At 38.6% G+C, this 18,182-nt stretch overlaps 1 protein-coding gene across 2 annotated transcripts; it reads right to left on the bottom strand.

Moving 5' to 3' along the window:
- Positions 1 to 2,756: 2,756 nt before the first annotated feature.
- On the bottom strand, positions 2,757 to 16,028 carry LOC115432814 (sodium/hydrogen exchanger 6-like). Of its 2 annotated transcripts, XM_030153819.1 has the most exons (17): positions 15,634 to 16,028; positions 14,674 to 14,873; positions 13,920 to 13,997; positions 13,692 to 13,768; positions 13,488 to 13,600; positions 13,222 to 13,327; positions 11,302 to 11,424; positions 10,495 to 10,636; positions 10,148 to 10,253; positions 8,808 to 8,896; positions 7,895 to 8,008; positions 7,120 to 7,231; positions 6,536 to 6,689; positions 6,420 to 6,450; positions 6,252 to 6,340; positions 5,739 to 5,844; positions 2,757 to 5,109 (listed from the first exon to the last, which is right to left on the bottom strand). In XM_030153819.1, the coding sequence occupies exons 1-17, from the start codon at positions 15,896 to 15,898 to the stop codon at positions 4,786 to 4,788; spliced, it is 2,229 nt and encodes a 742-aa protein (XP_030009679.1). In that variant the 5' UTR covers positions 15,899 to 16,028; the 3' UTR covers positions 2,757 to 4,785. The 2 variants fall into 2 exon arrangements, with proteins under 2 accessions (XP_030009679.1, XP_030009681.1); XM_030153821.1 differs by lacking the exon at positions 11,302 to 11,424.
- Between the last annotated feature and the right edge of the window lie 2,154 nt (positions 16,029 to 18,182).

The raw sequence follows: 18,182 nt of genomic DNA, 5'->3' as shown, positions 1-18,182 counted from the left end.
AACCCATAAAGACCCAGTGCTACTTTTGTGGCAGTTCCCAAATGAATTTTTTCTCTATTTCTACCATTATTAACTGATTTATCACCATTTAAAAAATAAATAAAATATAATATTATCCTCTGTATTTTGTATTTTTTGGTGTAAATCATGTATTTTCCTATATTTAAGTCACAGATTATGCAGATGTGTATAAAAACTCAGAGTAAATTCAAAGTTAATTATATCAAAACAGAGAAAAATGGAAAAAAAAAAAAAAGTGACTTTTTCAGCAAAAATATTGCTACCTCAATATAAAAACAAATGTCTCCATCCACTGTCATTTATCAAACGCCATAGGTTTTACTGGTGAATCAACGTTGTAGAAGATCGTGGTGTTTCCACGGTAACTACAAAGCTTTTGAACATCCAAATGGGTCATATCCGATGACCGTGAAAAGATGACAAACTGTATTTTACACCAGTTATTTACAGGGTGGGGAAGCAAATTTTACAATATTTTGAGGCAGGGATTGAAAGACAGTGTATGACCAATTAGTTTATTGAAAGTCATGAGAATTTATTTGCCACAAGAAAATTTACATAATAGAAAATGTTTTTATTCTATGTGTCCTCCTTCTTTCTCAATAACTGCCTTCACACGCTTCCTAAAACTTGCGCAAGTGTTCCTCAAATATTCGGGTGACAACTTCTCCCATTCTTCTTTAATAGTATCTTTAAGAAAGTCGACATTGCTGTGTGATGTTCTGTTGGTAGCATGTTCTAAAACGCCCCAAATAGCAGAATCCAGAGGGTTTAGATCTGGGCTAGAAGGCGGCCATAAACATGATTCCCAAAAATTGCTAAAGTTAGATTTGTTGCTGTTGTCAACAAGTGTTTTGGTGTTCTTGTGTAAGATTTTAACTTCAAATCATATTTTACTGCATTTCTAACGGTCTTGTTGTCTACCTCAAGTTCAATTGCCATTTTTCTCATGGATTTGGTTGGATCCTTTAGGATTTTGGATTTGAGAGCTTTAATAAAAGCTTTGGTACGTTTTTTGTTGCTTCCTCCACTTCCAGACTTTCTCGTAATAGTTTTGCTCATAGTCATTCTCTTCTTTCCATTATAAACAGTCTTTATGGACACTCCAACTATTTTTGAAATCTCCTTTGGTGTGACGAGTGCATTCAGCAAATCACACACTCTTTGACGTTTGCTTTCCTGATTACTCATATGGGCAAAAGTTTCTGAAAAGGTATGGATAATAGTGTTAGGTATGATTATGACATCAATGTTTGGTTTCAAAACAATTGACGTAGTGCCTGCTGAGAAAAAACAACTAAATGTTCATTGTAAATTTTGCTTCCCCACCCTGTATATGTGTTGATGGGATTAGTGGATCAAAACAGTTTATATCAGTAGATGATTTGTGTCACCGGTGGCTGTTTGGATCTCTATGGGTTAAAATTGATATACGTTATGAATTTCATGTTCTTGTGAAGACACTTTATAGATTTGACCTGTAACTGATCAGTAACATCTTTATAGAACAAAAATAGTGCTTGGATTAAATGTGAAATTACACTTGAGGTTCAGTTTGTGGTGATGGCTAACCTTTTGTCAATTATGATCGTTGTCACTTCCAGGTGGAAAATGCTCAAAAACGTAGAGCATTTCTCTGTTCCAAGACATTTGGATAATTCCTGAGTAAACACAGATGCATAAACTTGGAAATCACAAGCAGCATATGTTTGTGTCTAAAGTTTGTGCACTCATTTGTCTCTGTCATCAGTCTCATATATAAGCTGTCGAAGCTTGTCCACCTGTTTCTAAATGTTTTGTGTGTTTGTAGATCCACTGTGATCTGGAAGTTATAATGTACATCTGTAAATGATAAACTGAGGCAGAATATTGTTAAAATTACACTTATTTTTTCAGTTTGTTCATGTTATTCACATCTTTTGAAAGGTTTGTAGATGTAAACCTGTTCATAAAGTAAATGTACTTTTTTTGCTCTAAAACAGAGAAAAGTTTGGAGTTGACCTTATTTATATACAATTATGTTATTATTTTACTGGTTCGGCCCACTTCAGATCAAATTTAGCTGAATGTGGCCCCGGAATTAAAATGAGTTTGACACCCCTGACCTAAGGAAAGAAGCCACAGTAAAATGTTAACTGTAGATGGACTGGTTTTAGGACCCTGTGTCTCATAAAGAGCAGATTGAAAGGTTATGAAAAGATGCTTTTGTCACAGCTTGATTCTTTTTCTGTACTTTTCCTGTAATGCATGATTAAGAATCTGACGCATCAAAAACAATCATTTTTTAGTTTTATTTTATCAATGCCTTTTCTATCCCCTTTCTGTCTGAAAAAAAATTCACTATGAAAACATGATTCTGGTTAAAATGTGTAAATGTGAATACAACAGTAGTGATGTTTACAGACATTTCAGCAGGTTTTCCAAGGGGGTATTCCAAAAAGGGGTTCAACAAACTCTGAGTTTGATCCTAAACTCAGAGTTGACCTACTCTGAGCTGAGAAACTCTGAGAATGTGGTTCCAGAACAGCTGCTTTGGATTAGTTCATTCAACTCTGAGTATGTTTACCCCGAGTTAGGCACATGCACCAATCACAATAAGCCATCATCAATGGAGCCCCGATACCTGGATTCACCATGGCAACCACTGACAAAAAGCATGCCAGTTATTACACATATGGTTACAACAGTTTCTGATTTTTTTTCTCCATAATTCCCATATAAACAATATTTTTCTGTTTGTTTTTCTTGTATTTTATTGTTTGAACACATTTAACAAAAAAGGAGCATCGTACCAAACTCAAACATAAAAAGGATATTAAGAACACTGCTTTCATCTTACTGTGAAGTCATTAAGACAGTGCATTTCAACACGTATTTTTAATGTCTGCTAACATTTGATTATTATGTAATTTCAACCATTTTGTTCTAGACAGGTCAGCTCAGCACTAAAGCAAGAGAGACACGTCTCATACGAAACAGAATAAAGAAGTTTCATTAAAAAGGTTTGCGAAAAAGACAAGAATTACATCTGTTAAATAACACTGACAAATCTAAAATCACCCTCTTGTATAAATGTCTCATTACCTTACTGGCAAAATCAAGTCTTAAAACAGATCGCCAAGTTTTTGTTGCGTTCAGCTTGTCCATTATACATCATGAGTCACAAAATGAGCATATCCAGTGTTAGTTTTCCCCATTAATGCATGTGTAGTATTTTACTTTGCCCTGTCCTTTGCTAACCAGCTTTAAAACAACAAAAACAAATAGTTACACTGCAAGCCGTCACTTACTGGCATAATTACGGGGATTTAAAAGGGTAAACATCATATTAAAAAAAACGAACAATCTTACTGCACATTAGCAAATGAAATATGTACAAATCTACATTAGGTAAATTAATTTTCTGAATAGGCACTTCAATTGAAAACAGTTGAGCCAGCCCTCAGGTCATCTTTGATGATAAAACATCACACAAAGACATGGCAGTAACTTTTCTTTTTCTTCAAAAACAAAAAAAAAAGATTAGTCCAGATGATGACAGAAAACCCATAAACAGACATTAGCCCTAATAACCACATCAGTAGATTTGGAGAATTTAATTCTGACATCAGCCACACACGCACACACTTGTAAAATACGCACAGGGAAGCTCTAGTTTCCAAATATAAAGTAGAAGCATCTGCTACAGTGTTTTAACATGTGCACGTTAAAAATGACCAACTCCTGGAATGAAAATCCACTTCCCTCACGATTTCCAACATACTGTTTGAAAGAAGAATCTTAATGCTTCTTACAAAAAGGTGCTAAAACAAAAAAATATATATCTTTCCCAATCGAGCCAGTTTCAACAGGGTAAGGTAGTCATTAACGCCACACAACAGAACAATAAATAAATAAATAAATGAAAAGAACCACTTCATAAATAAATCATACCTGTTAAATAAATAAATCAACAAGTAAATAAACTGATCAAGAGAAGAGGCAGTGTTAAGAGAGAGACGCTTTTGGATACTGATGTAGAGCTTTTTTGGTCGAACAAGACCACATTGTCGTACTCTGAATAAAATGCAAAATCCCCACAACTGCTTATATCACTGGTGTCTGTGCACCCGACCAGCTGATTTCTCTTCAGCCAATCCTATCCCATGCTTCCTCCTCTTTGAACCTTCTCTATCAGTTAACTTCACAAACATTCAGGATGCAGAGAGCTACAGAGGGTTTTAGTCAAATTAGTCGCTGGATTGTAGTGTAAAATGCTCCCTTAACAGCAGTAAATGTAAGTGACAGCACAGCGATGTTTGAGGCCGACTGTCCTAAATGTAATCGTACAAGTACAAGAGAGACGCCTAACATACAGAACGTTTTTTTTAGTACCAGAGGGTGAACTGTATACGATCACCCTGTAGTCAGTAGTGTCGACAAACTCAGAAGAACAACCCTGTCTTTAGCCTCCTGATAATGATTAAATGTGCATTACACATCATTGCAATCAGCCTGTCAACTTGAGGTGCGTTTGATTTACAGTACCTTACCTTACATGCAGCATATTTACATTCAGTATTACAGTATTCCAACTTAATGGTGAGTTAAATCAAACGCACCTCAGGTTCAGCACAGAGCTCAGACAACTGTCTTTTGCATGACATAAAATGTAAAATCTGTCGTTTCAATAAATTAACTAAATATTTCTTTTTTTCTTCATGAATTTACGGTGTGAATGTGAAGATGAAAAAGACAAACTGCATTCTGATGGCGCAAACCTCCCTACAGTCTGTGCCTACGAGGGTCAGAGCGTGGCGGCGAGGGAGGCGGCGGCAGGGTGACGGTGGTCGGAGGCTCCACCGGGTCGTCCATGGGCAGGACCAGGCGGGTGCCCCTGATCGCCACTTCGTTTTCTGCCAGTGCCAGTTCGTGATCCAGACCGTCGTCGGATGGGCCTCCCATGCCTCCAGCAGCAGACGAGCGCTTGCGGTTGACAGTGCGGGATCCCGACGCGTCCGTGCTGACGGTGACGTCGGCGTACATGGAACTGACGTTGGCGTCATTCAGGATGAAGTCAGAGTCGTCGTCGTGGAGCTGACCTTCATTCTGGTTTACGAAAAGGAGAGGGAATAAAAAAACAGAAATATGTGGAAGAATGACAGTCCGAAATGAAGACAAAAATGAAAAGTCAGGCAAACTGTCAGCTAAAACAGAGAAAAAACAACTGGTGCAGATCAGACAGATGATGTATTAGTTCATCTCAGCTGAAATGAGTGACTTTAGAGGAAAAAAATAGTTCCAATTAAAATGTTTAGGTGTAGATCCAGTTGTATTTATCCATGTAGGTATTTAACTTTAACCTAGATGTTCAGTTCAGTTATGGGGTTTGTAATCAAGTCCAAGATTCTTCTGTTTTGATGATGTAGAGAATTTTTCTGAGGTGGATGTGACATTTGCCAGTAAATCAGCTTTTGTTTTCTTTTTACATCTCCAACAGTCAAAAATCCACAATCAGTCACTCTCTAATGGCGAGAAATTAACAATACTCAACTTTTTTGACCATTTACGTTCCTTCATTTTGCAGGAAAAAAACATTTGAGGATATTTTAACAATTTTAACACAGATTACTGTGATACACTTAGCTTATTATTACACTTATTTGGCTGTTGTGGCAAAACAAATACACTTAAAAATGTCAAAATCAATCATATTATATATGGAAATTGTTCCAAACCTCATAGGCCTGTGGGCTGGTGAGGCATCGTGCCAGTGGTCCACAGCAAGTGGGCAGAGTGGCTGTGAGTGGAGGCCCACTGTGGGTCAGGAGGGGTTTCAGGTAGCTGGAAAAGCTTCTGTCAAGGACTTCATAGTTAATTGAGTTGTTTGTTTTATTTAACCAATGAGACTGGTCCCTTTCCTCTATGGAAAAACTGATCAAGATTCAGTCAGAGTAGCTGTAGTGACTGACAAAATGTGTACTGATAACTGCAATGAACAACACAAACATAACCAGCACCTTGTTCTGAGACCTAAACATACCTCCCTGCTCAGTACGAGACATGGGGAGCAACTGTTAAAGTGTCTCAAATAAAAAAAACCAACCCAAAATAAAAGACTGTGTGCTCTAAAGCTGTGACAGACTGGACATGGACCTTTGCAGTATTGTCTGCTATATCAGTTTGTAAATGGCGCCCTCTTGTGTTTCTAGGTGATTTTACCATTGGAGCCTCTGTGACTCAAAGGATACTTGCGGTCAAAGTTATACCAGATCCTGAAGGGCCAGGCACTTTCATGTTTGGTGTTCCTCCGTTGTGATCCATCCAGCACAGCGGAACTCTGAGAAGCAGGGATCATGACGTTGATGTTTCACTAGAAAACACGGGTTAACTTCCCAACTCAAGTTACTGTTACTTACCAAGTGTTCTTGATCTGAGTCCACCCCCACCCTAGTGGAGAAAAGGCAGCGACAATGACTAGCAGAAGTTCATGAAAAAGTCAAGACACACAGACGCAGATGATGCACAGTCTTACGGTATGCTCATGAAGGTCAGCATGGGCATGGTGCCCCCTCCGCAGATCCACACAGTGAAGAAGACAATCAGGAGGGTGGTTGAGAACATCATCTGACGAGCGTAGGTGGCGGTGTCACGGATAGAAAGAGCAAAGGTCATCGCCCCACGCAGCCCTGAGAGAAGAGGACGAAAAACAGTATATGAGTGTATGTTTACTTTGAGAGTAAACAGTTAATGATTTGAGGTCATAATGTTATTTCAATGCTACTTTTTGCTGTCAAAGCTGCTGAAATCTATCTATCTGATCTATGACTTAGTGAGTGGTCTGCACACTTGTGTGAACACATGTTTTGTTACCATAGAGAATGTTATGACAGAAAGAAAACCCTTTTGGTTTGATACAAAGAAAGAATTATGTGCAGATCTATTTAGTCGACGTCTATTATTAGCCTGTTTTGACAGTAAATGTAAGATGACATACGCCTGTTATTCATATTGATACAGTTCCTGAGAAAGAGTGTTGTTTGTGTGAAGAGATTACAGACAGTTAAAGGTTACATATAAAAAAATTAGATCACAGACTTGACCACAGAGAGCCTGTACCTGCGAACATCATTACGTGCTGAAAGTTGGATCCAATCTTGTTCTTGCGGCCGAGGTTGAGCAGGAAGGACAAGGGGTAAATGTTCGCTGCCCGGCCTAGAAAAACAGCCAGCTGCACAACGCAGGGAGGTCAAGGACACTACACACTGAGAAGTAACACAGTGTAGACAGGGTTTCAATGGAAAATGAACGTGGGCAGAATGGAAATTTCATCTCACAGTTGACTAATACTTCCCTTAAATGTGTGTGCAATTTGTGCCTGCTCTGGCTCTTATAACAGCACAGATATGCATCCAAATATATATATATATATATATATATATATATATATATATATAATGCATGTATGAATTAATAACTGATTATTAATACATTTGTTATTGCAAGGTGCAGTATCGTTATGCTTAGCTTTACCTCTACTGTGATACTTTAGTCAAAACATGACCTGTTGTTTAATGCAGATGGCGGTGTAATAGACACTTAATGTAAAATGGGGAATGCGCAAAAAAACTGAAAATTGAACTTAAGTGAGCAAGTAGGCAGAAATTTTGTCAGTGATAATGAATCATCCTGTTGCAATTTACCATTAAAAACAAGAAGATGAAAATTGCATGTGTTCCAGTATGTATACAAGAGTCATGTTCAATTTGAGACAGCACTACACTTGTGTTGAAATGGAAATGTAGTGATTCCATGAATGGGACAGATAGATATGAGCCAGATAGGCTTTGGTGTGTTTGTGTCATGTATTAACCACAAGCAGAGTAAAGGATACAAAGGCTCCAATAATGAATAAAGGGTTGAAGACGTGAGACTGGAAGGAGAACAGGGTCAGGCCCATGTATGAGAAGATGAAGTTCTCAGCCAGGAAGTTCAGCAGCTCAAACAACTACGAGACAGAACAAATCGATATCCATTAGGAAACATCAACCACTGTGACAAGAACTGACACTGACACATTTTCTTTTTGTTGTGAGGGGAAAAAAAAGCTGAAATTAAGTAACATTTGGAGCTCAATACTGTGACTACAGGCTGTGCCGGATTTCTGGGTTTTCTGTATAACAAAATGAAGTTAAACTCATTGTTTACCATCTGCTGGCCGTTTTACATGTGGACAATCTCTGCAGGCAATTATCTTTATGCCCAGTTGGCAAGTTCTTATTGGTCAGGTCCTACTATATGGGAACCTAGAGTTTTCCAGGCTCCTCTTTGACTTCCTGATGAAGGCTTGAAGCCAGAAGTGTTTTTTAAGGTCTAGATATGACCATGCCATGGTAATAAAGGCATTTTAATGTTTAAAGAGAGTGCCTTGGAGTTTTCTTCCACTTTGTCATCTACTCTTTGTTTTCCTTTGTAACACTTTCACAAGGTTATTACTCTTAACTATTATTCAAGTCTTTCAAGGCACTAAAATATCATTCACAAAACTTTAGTCTCAAATTCTAAGAAATTCAGGAAGTTCTTTATCGTAGCTTTCTCCTAATCTCACTGATGCTGGTGACAAGCCGGAAATTAAACAGTTTATATCACAACTAACAAACGAGAAACATGACACTAATCAGCTTCAACATGATGTTTCACAGCTTTTATCTGGCTTTGGTAGAGACCGTACTGACACGTGTATGAAATCTTGTGTTTTCTGACATTCTTTTACAGCAAAAAAAGAAATGAAGGTGTGCAGAGATCACCTGTTTGGTCCTGTCCTGAGATTCAGGAGAGAGGTTGTTGAAGGTGTAGTGAGCCTGAGTGATCCCACAGAACAGCACTGCCACTACGCCTGAAAAAAGACAAACACGTTTGGCCTTAACATGAGACTGAACAGAGTCACAAAAACAAAGGAAACCCCCTTTGTTTTCATGTCTCAGTATCTGAGTATAATGGAAAAAATAAAGAACCAAAACAGTGCAGTGGCTTCGTGTTACACAAGGGTGTGTTTCGACAGGTTTGTGGTTTTCCTGTGCCTGTGTGAGAAGGATTCTTTCTTTCCTGCTGAGTAGTGCATAATTATTTTTAAGACATTCTGGTAACTTTCTTAGAAGGGAAGTTTCCTCAGAAAAACAGATAAGCATTGTGTTCTTTGTAAAAATTTCTGCATTTACGCGTAATAACCGGTTGACTTAAAGAAGAAATTTGTAATATTTATACTCAAATATATTCAAACATGACTTAAAATTGGCAAAAGAGTGTTTAGAAAAAATTATCATTATATCATTAATCATAAAATTTCTACAGGGCAAAAAAGGCCTTGGTAATTAAAAGGAGAAATTGTGCAGAAGGAAATGTGCATGTTTGCATTACTTGGTCGACATACTGTCACGTAACATCTAATGCAGAGTTTCTAGTCAGACAAAACAAAAACCCAATACTCAAAGCTAAGGCCTCCAGAAACCAGAGAAAACTAGAGGGAGCCTCATTTGTTTGTATCTCGGCCTATATTTTATTAGAAGTGAGAAACCTGACATTTAAGTCATGGTTTGTGATTTTACCTCAACTATGATTTTTCGCCTCGTCTACCAGCTCTAGTGCTGCCACTAACAACTAATTTTCTAACTAACGATTAATGTTTCGGCTAATGTTTCGATTAGTCGACTTATCTCAACAACATTTTTTTTTTAAATTTTAAGTATTTATTATTTTGTTGCGTCCATTTTATTTTGAATACAATGCGGACCAGGGGAGGGAGGGGATGAACGGGTGCGCACCGATCCGCAGACCGGGTGGGGTGAACTGTAAGAGTGGGGGAATGAAACTCAAGACACTCTCGCTCGCTCTCTCTCTCTGAGGTACTGCAGGCACCAATGCCGGCATGGATTCCCCAGGTGCCGCAGCCAAAAGTAAATAGGCAGTCAATAATAAAACGTCTTGTCAACTAAAAAAATTGCCGTCAACTAATTTTCAAGGTCGATTACGTTGACCGAGTTGACTAATCGTGGCAGCACTAACCAGCTCTAAATTGTATTATTGGATTTTTGGTGAAAATCAGAAGCCAAACTTTACACTGCTTTTTAAGTCAAAGTAGCTGATGTACCTGTGAACCCACAGGCCTCAGCCAACAGGAAGGTGCTCCAGGACATGAGGAAAAACAGAGCCGTCTCCAATAGAGGGAAGTCCCTCAGCTTTGTAAACTTGGTCACGTAACAAAAACTATATGTCAAGGAGAACAACAACTGGCAAATCTACAGTCAGCCATGAGTAGATAACAGAACAGACAGACGGGGAGAAAACACATTTTCTGGTTGTACTACATTTAAAGGCTTCAGTTATTCCAAGTGCAGCTGTTGCAGATGGTGTGGTTCTCTCATGTAACTACTCATGCATACACGTATATATCTGTAAATGTAGGTTATAAAGAGGTAAGCACAGATGAAAGGATATGAGAGCGGTCATGACTCCGGTGGCCACTCCAAGAGCAAATGATCCACTGAAGACACCCAGGAAGATACCAAAGGACTTCAACATAGCCATGGCCTCAAAACTGTGGCTGTTGTCTCCTGCAGGCTGGTACGCCACAATGGAACTAAAGGACAGAAACACAACATGAAAAAGAAAACGTTGCCATGAAAACAGAAAACAGACAGATGTGGAGAAGGAAAGTGATGAAACTACAAACACATGCTCACGTAAAGATGCAAACAGAAAGAGGTAAAACTGAAATCAGACCAACAACTGGCTGAATTTAGCCTGAGGTGATTGTTTATCCGATTTGGAAACATTTAGATGATGAGGTTTAACCGTTAAATGAAGTGAAACTGACCAAACACAAAAAGCTGGGTTTTGTAGGAAGGTAGGGTAGTGCATGCTCATAGGATCTTGGATCAACTCCAGATGGTTCAATCCAATAATACATCTACAAAAATTGGACAACTTATTGATATTGCTCATCAATGAAGACTAGTACCCAAATGATGCAAATACAAATGACCAGCACTGACTAACATTTTTGATCAAGTAATAAATCCACTAGTAAGTCATTTGCAGGCTCTACAGAAGATAAAGAAAAGACAATACATGGAATATGAAAGAGTTCCAGTAGCAGGGAGGGACAGGAGAGGGAAGGGACAATCCTAGCGGGTGACCAGTCAAGACTACATTCTAAAAAAAACAACAACACCTGCATGATGATTAGGGTCTAATCTTTCACCATAACCACTCAAACAGCCCCCTTCCCAAACACCCACCCACCGGGGACTCAGTGTTGTTTGGTTTTCTCCTGTTCGTTCCTCAGGCCAGGCTGAGCCGTTGTCTCCAGGGGAGAGCACGGCTCCAGCCGCCCGCCTACCCTGCTTCTCCAAGCGGAGGAGAACACTGCATACATACGTACAGGTGGGTGATGAATGGCACAGACAGGTGGAGGAAGGCAAGCAGTGAAATGACATGGACTGATGTTAGTATGATCAACAGTACATTAGAGTGTGATGTACAACGCATACGACACAAATTAAGCACGGCCTGACATAGAACTAGGAACTGATGAGGAGCTTTAGCAAGACACAAGTGGAAAATGCAAAAGTAGAATGAGGTGTGTTTTAGAGGTGAACAGATGATTGGCCTCGACCAGTTACCACATAGGCGTCAAACTCATTTTAGTTCTGGGCCAAGTTCAGCCCAATCTGATCTCAAGAAGACCGGACCAGTAAAATAAACAGTATAGTAACATATGAATAATGACAACTCCAAAGTTCTCTTTGTTATAGTACAAAAGAGTAAAACTATATTATGAATAACTATGAACCTGAAATTTTTCAAGAGTATGCCTTATCATCTGCATCTCATTTACACATGTACATTAAAACTGGCAGATTGCAGTGGATCTACAGATGTACAAAACATTTGGTAACAGGCATCTGGAACTAAAAATATATTATCTAATATATATTCTATGAAATTTTTGCATGTGGGGCCGGATTGGAACCGTTCGTGGGCCAATTTTAGTCCACGAGCCATATGTCTGACACCCTTGTATTATCAGAATCCTGAGTCTATGTTCAACACTTTTAAGCTTACATTCATTTTGTTCATTATTAAAAACAATTTATACATGCACTTAGGCTCTGTCGCACTTTCAACATGATCATCTAGTGCGACTGAATTTGGATAACTGAGACTTATATTTTAGTAAATATTTATTTTACTGGATTTATTTACTTTAAAAAAACGTTGGACAGCTGTTTTATCAATTTTTTTAATTAGGGAATTTTTGAAAGAAATGCTGCTTGGTGTCTACCTGCATCTTTTGTTTTAAGACAATGTTGAAAATTTCTGTTGTCAGTGCTCAAAATGATTAAGATTTGCACATGCTTTTGTGCCTGTGTTGTTTGTTTTGGAGTCTGTGTTGTGCTAGGAGGTTTGTGGATATTTGCTGGCACCATTTCCAAGTTTCAAGTAGTAAGTGTAGTACATTATTGCAGCAGTAGGCAACAGGCAATACAGAACTAAAGAAAACAGCAGAGTCGTCTACATAGAAAGGAGTGTACACACCGTTTATATAGATGTAGCCAAAAAAAAAAAACAGCACCAACAAATTTCAAGTAAACTAAAAATAAGTACAAATCTTACATATTGAACCATTAATTAAACCTATATTTAAAGGCATTTCAACAACGTTCTAAATTTTGACATTAGGATTTTCATTTTTACTGCACACATACATAGCCTAGCTAAAAAAAAAAGCCCCACCTTTAGCTGTGATGGACATTGTTTCGATTGTTTCGAAACCAACTGAAGCAACCACAGATCATAACACTGGTCCCAAAAGCTTTGTCAGTCTGGACTCATCAGAACACATGACCTTTTTCCATTGAAACACAGTCCAGTCTTTATGCTCTCTATCAAAATGATAGTTGTTTAAGTAATGAGAAGCTACTCACTGCATCAGTAAGTGATACAGAACTTGTTGCTGCTCAAACATCTTAATCACTGCAGTAAATGTTCAATGTAAGGACCTGAACTATTTGTGTAGTTAAATCCAGGTGGGGACTTTCTTTTAGCCAGACATGCTCTAAATATCAGGTGGTTGGGGAGACTGGCGATGGCCCTGAAAAGCCCATATCATTCAACCCATACTGTGTGTGTATATTTCTGTGGTATATGATGAATGCTTACGAAGAGAGGACGATGGCCACAGCATCATTGAGGACACTTTCTCCAAAGAGCAAAGCATACAGGTCCACATCTACCTTCAGCTCGTTGAATATTGCCAGCACCGTCACTGACACCAGAGTGGAAAAAAATACAAACATACTTAACAACAGAAAAGGAGCACACAGCACCTTCAAAGACAATTGCCATTTAACCAGAAAATGCCAAGATTCTTCCAGATTTCATGTAGACTTTCTGGATATATGGGTAGTGAAAACTATAATACCAACCTGGGTCTGTTGCTGAAACAATGGCCCCAAAGAAGAGACAGTCAGTGAAGTAAAAATCCCCCCCTAGCTGGCCCACGACTTTCATAAATGACACAAAGCCGTACATGATGAGCCTGTGAGGACAGAAGGATGTGACTGTGTAAATGTAACTCATTGTAGTTAACAAGAAAAAAATCTGTATTCTGAGACCATCCTCCAACTTACCCAATAACAAAGCAGGATATAACTGTTCCCATAAAAGCATAAGCCAGGATGGAACCAATGTTTCTGAAAAAATGTCTCTAAAACAAACAAGGACACAGGTTTATTAACAATGTCCATATAGTACTAAAGCAGTAACATAAGTTTTAGTTAAAGATCTATTAGTATCCCCTTCTAAAGCTCTAATAGTCACAAATGTGCAGATTAAGAACAAGTTCTTAGACCACTTACCCTTTTTAGACTGTATCCTGCATGGAAGATGATAGGAGGCAACAAAATGTTGAAGAACACTTCGGGGTCAAAGGTCACCTACAGAGAGCATTAAGTAATAGTTTTTCAATCATGGCATTATACACACCTCACTTCTGCAGAGCTAATTATCAAGGTGCCTTTTGAAAATTAGAAACAGTTAAAAAGTCCCTGTCAGTGTTTTGCTATATATGTTATTTTTGGGTTCATATTACTGCTGGATTCATATTACTGCTTAATGTGCAATATATGCTGCATTTTATGGCTGTCAATGTTTATTATGCACCTTGTTTTCAGCATTGTGATAATGTATTTTCCAGACCATCCAAGTGAATTTTTTTAACAGATTATTCAGTTTAAGAAGCAGACTAATTTTGGAAATGCAACCAATCCTATAGTTGATCACAAACATTGAATATCAACACATTTGGAAATATGTGGAATGTGGAAAGGTACAATATTTGAATCTGAGATGTAGTCGAGTGGATGTATAAAGTTGCATAAACCAGAAATACACAGATAAAGTACTACTACCTCAAATTTATATTACTTTAAAACAGCCTACTTACTTTCAACAACTGTCTTTTAACAAAAACATACAGTAACCCAAGCTGTGTACAATGAGTCATGTGAAAAAACATAAATCCCTTTTCTACCCTATAAGATAATCTCATAAGTGTGTATCACTTTGTAGTACTGCATGCCATAAGTCCATGATCCACTGTTGACCTCTTACCTTTCTCAGCATCTCATCATCCTGCACTTGGTGACCCTTGCCTCGGCTAACTTCCCCCTTCAAAGTGTACTCGTAGAATCGCCCACTAACGTTGACCAGCAGAGTAGCTGGACTGGCATTGACAGCACAGCTGAGGACCACATCAGTCATACTTTGAGGGACGTGGACACCGAACCTTAGGATCACACCTACCAACAGGCCTTTAGGGAGAAGAGAGGAAAAGAAAAAGAGTTATCCCTTGTGCTTTGGAGTAGAGTAATATTCTATTTAAAACACCTGCCTTTAATTTTAAGCGGTGTGCTACATACTTGAATGAGATCAGTGTCTAGTAGGAAGCAAATATTAACTGGAGCAAGTTTAACAAGAGTGGGGTGCACAAAGAACAAAGCCAAGCAGCTGTTCACTGCGTATAAAAAATTAATTCACAGAGCAGGTGACTGAGTAAATATATTGATTAGGCTATTTCCATCAGTTGTACCAATATAAATATCGTTTTCGTTGAAAACAATAACTGTGATTTCTTCATTTAACAAATTGGGATGCACGTGAGTTTTAAGACATTTGCACTTTATTCTATTGCGAATTCGACAGGTGGCAGTTATAACTTCATCTAAATACATGTGCTAGAGGCAGCTGCTTCCATTATAAACTAATCGATGATCGAACAATCGCTTAAGCTCTTGTATTTACTAGCAATGCTTGTAATACCAGCTCAGTAATGATGCATGAAGTAATAATAATGTTTTGTTTTAAGTCGAAAACCTTCCTATATTTAATGTAAGCGTTCAAATAAGTAGGCTACCCCTTGGACAGCCCCCTATGTCCCCAGAAACCTAAGCTAACCTCAGCTGTTTAATTAGCTTACTTGATAACTTTGAGGAGCTAACGCATTGTAGCCTGCTAGCATCAAGGCTACGTTCACTGATTGACACTAACGTCTGCTAACAGTAGTGGTCTTACCATAAATCATGGCAAGTCCGGTTTCGTGCAGGAACCTAAACCGTCGGTGTTTGAACAGCCATATAGTTAAAATGGTGAGCGTTAAGAGCATTATGAATATGAGCAGGTTGGCACTGTCCTGTCGGTGGCTTTCCTCAGCCATCCTTTCGGTTGCGACGTTATCCATCGCATTGCTCTCGCCTTGACTGCCGACGAGAAGGAACGTCAACAGAAAAGGCAGCAGCAGGAACGCTTTCGGCCGACGGACACTGAGAAAGCGTCTCATTGTGGAAACTGTTCAGGCTTTCAATTAAACGGTTACATTTGTCGTTTACTTGATGTCGTTCCTGGTGGGAAGCTCTGACAAGAAACAGGCGAGACGGGAGCAAAATGACAGCTTCTTCCGGAGCTGTTATCAAAACATGAAGACTTCCGGTTTGTCAAAATAAGAGTCTCCTCATGACTGTCTACAGCTGCACCCTCATAGTACTGCAACAAGCACTTATACTTTTTCTTGAATGTGTACATTTTCTTTTATATCTAAATTTGAAAGCAAGTATTGTACTTATTACTCAACTGTTTGTATTGTTAATACCTACAGTCACCATTTTAGTCCATGGGCCAGATGAGATGTCGGTACCATTCAAGGTGGCAAAGGTTGCTTGAACTTTTTGAAAAGATACATGTCTGTAGTCCACATTTTGGTATGATAACCTTTCTGGAGTCACAGCTAAATTACTGTTATCAACTGTTAAAGTCACCCACCCCCATTGAAAAAATGCATTTTTGACACTGGTGCCTATCTTGGTATTGGCCCTGATTAATATACAAGGTGTTTCAAAAAAAAGTATACACTCAGAAAAATGCCTAAAAAATGAAAGTTCCATAAGTTTCAGAAAATATCTGTACGGTTATTGATAGACCAAGGTCTCATGCTTTCATTACCACAATGGCAGGTATCAGCCATACCACGTGAGTGAGCATGGTCCTTGTACTTAATCGGGATAGAAAATGGCTTGCGCACAGATATGAGAGGGTTAAAACAAGATCAGACACCACAATTGGAAAGCTTAGGCAGGTGCTTTAATGCTGTGTAATTTACAAGAAAATTCAGTTAACCCTTTGTCTTCCAGAAGCCTCCAAACTTTGCACCCAGGTTGAGCCATCCAGGCATGACTACGTAAATTTCTCGGAAACTACGAAGCACTGTTTACATTTGTCAGACCACAGTCCATTTTAGGCCTGTGGAGAGCTAAGGGCAAATTGAAATGGACTGTGGCTGTGTCTTCTTTGACAAATCAATGAACCATGGCCTTAAAAATTTGCACTTCCTGGCCTTCAAAATTACTGAACTGAATTGCTGTTTGAGTGAAGGAAGGCACAGTCTGGGTGCAAAGTTTGGAGGCTTCTGGAAGACAAAGGGTTAACTGAATTTTCTTGTAAATTACACAGCATTAAAGTACCTGCCTAAGCTTTCCAATTGTGGTGTCTGATCTTGTTTTAACCCTCTCATATCTGTGCGCAAGCCATTTTCTATCCCGATTAAGTACAAGGACCATGCTCACTCACGTGGTATGGCTGATACCTGCCATTGTGGTAATGAAAGCATGAGACCTTGGTCTATCAATAACCGTACAGATATTTTCTGAAACTTATGGAACTTTCATTTTTTAGGCATTTTTCTGAGTGTATACTTTTTTTTGAAACACCCTGTATATAACTGTCTGCCTGATATTCAGCTGAAAATCACCCCCCCCCCCCCCCCCCCCCACAGTGAGATAATATGGGTAAATTATGCATTTCCTGAATCCTTAGAATCATGCCAGTTTTGCAGTGTTTGTATTTTGTATCTCTGATGCTTCCTGATGCCACAGGACTAAAAGAAAAGAGATAATTTAGGCAAAAATGGTAGGAAAAATTGTGTGACTAAAAGTTTGAAGAGCTCCAGTGTCTAGTGTACTTGTCAAAAGTATTCACAAAAGAGCTTGAATGAACGCCCAGAGTGTCCCCTTTAAAATGATACCAAACAAATTAATATAATACATTGAAACATGTCCTTAATCAGGGCCAATACCAAGATAGGCACCAGTGTCAAAAATGCATTTTTTTCAGTGGGGGTGGGTGACTTTAACAGTTGATAACAATAATTTAGCTGTGACTCCAGAAAGGTTATCATACCAAAATGTGGACTACAGACATGTATCTTTTCAAAAAGTATAAGCAACCTTTGCCACCTTTAGTGGTACCGACATCTCATCTGGCCCATGGACTATTTACTTTGTATATTCATATTACAGATGAAATCAACCAAAGAGAAGTTGTCACCCGAATATTTGAGGAACACTTGCGCAAGTTTCAGGAGGGCAGTTATTGAGAAAGAAGGAGGACACATAGAATAAAAACATTTTCTGTTGCATAAATTTTCTTGTGGCAAATAAATTCTCATGACTTTCAATAAACTAATTGGTCATACACCGTCTTTCAATCCCTGTCTCAAAATATTGTAAATTTTGCTTCCCCACCCTGTATATAGTCATAACATCAACAAAAGACCACTTTTACAATTTGTT

Source organism: Sphaeramia orbicularis, chromosome 14, assembly GCF_902148855.1.
Source record: "Sphaeramia orbicularis chromosome 14, fSphaOr1.1, whole genome shotgun sequence".
Classification (NCBI taxonomy): Eukaryota; Metazoa; Chordata; class Actinopteri; order Kurtiformes; family Apogonidae; genus Sphaeramia; species Sphaeramia orbicularis.
Note: the sequence above shows the minus strand (reverse complement) of the source record. Positions and strands in the feature narration are given on the sequence as shown.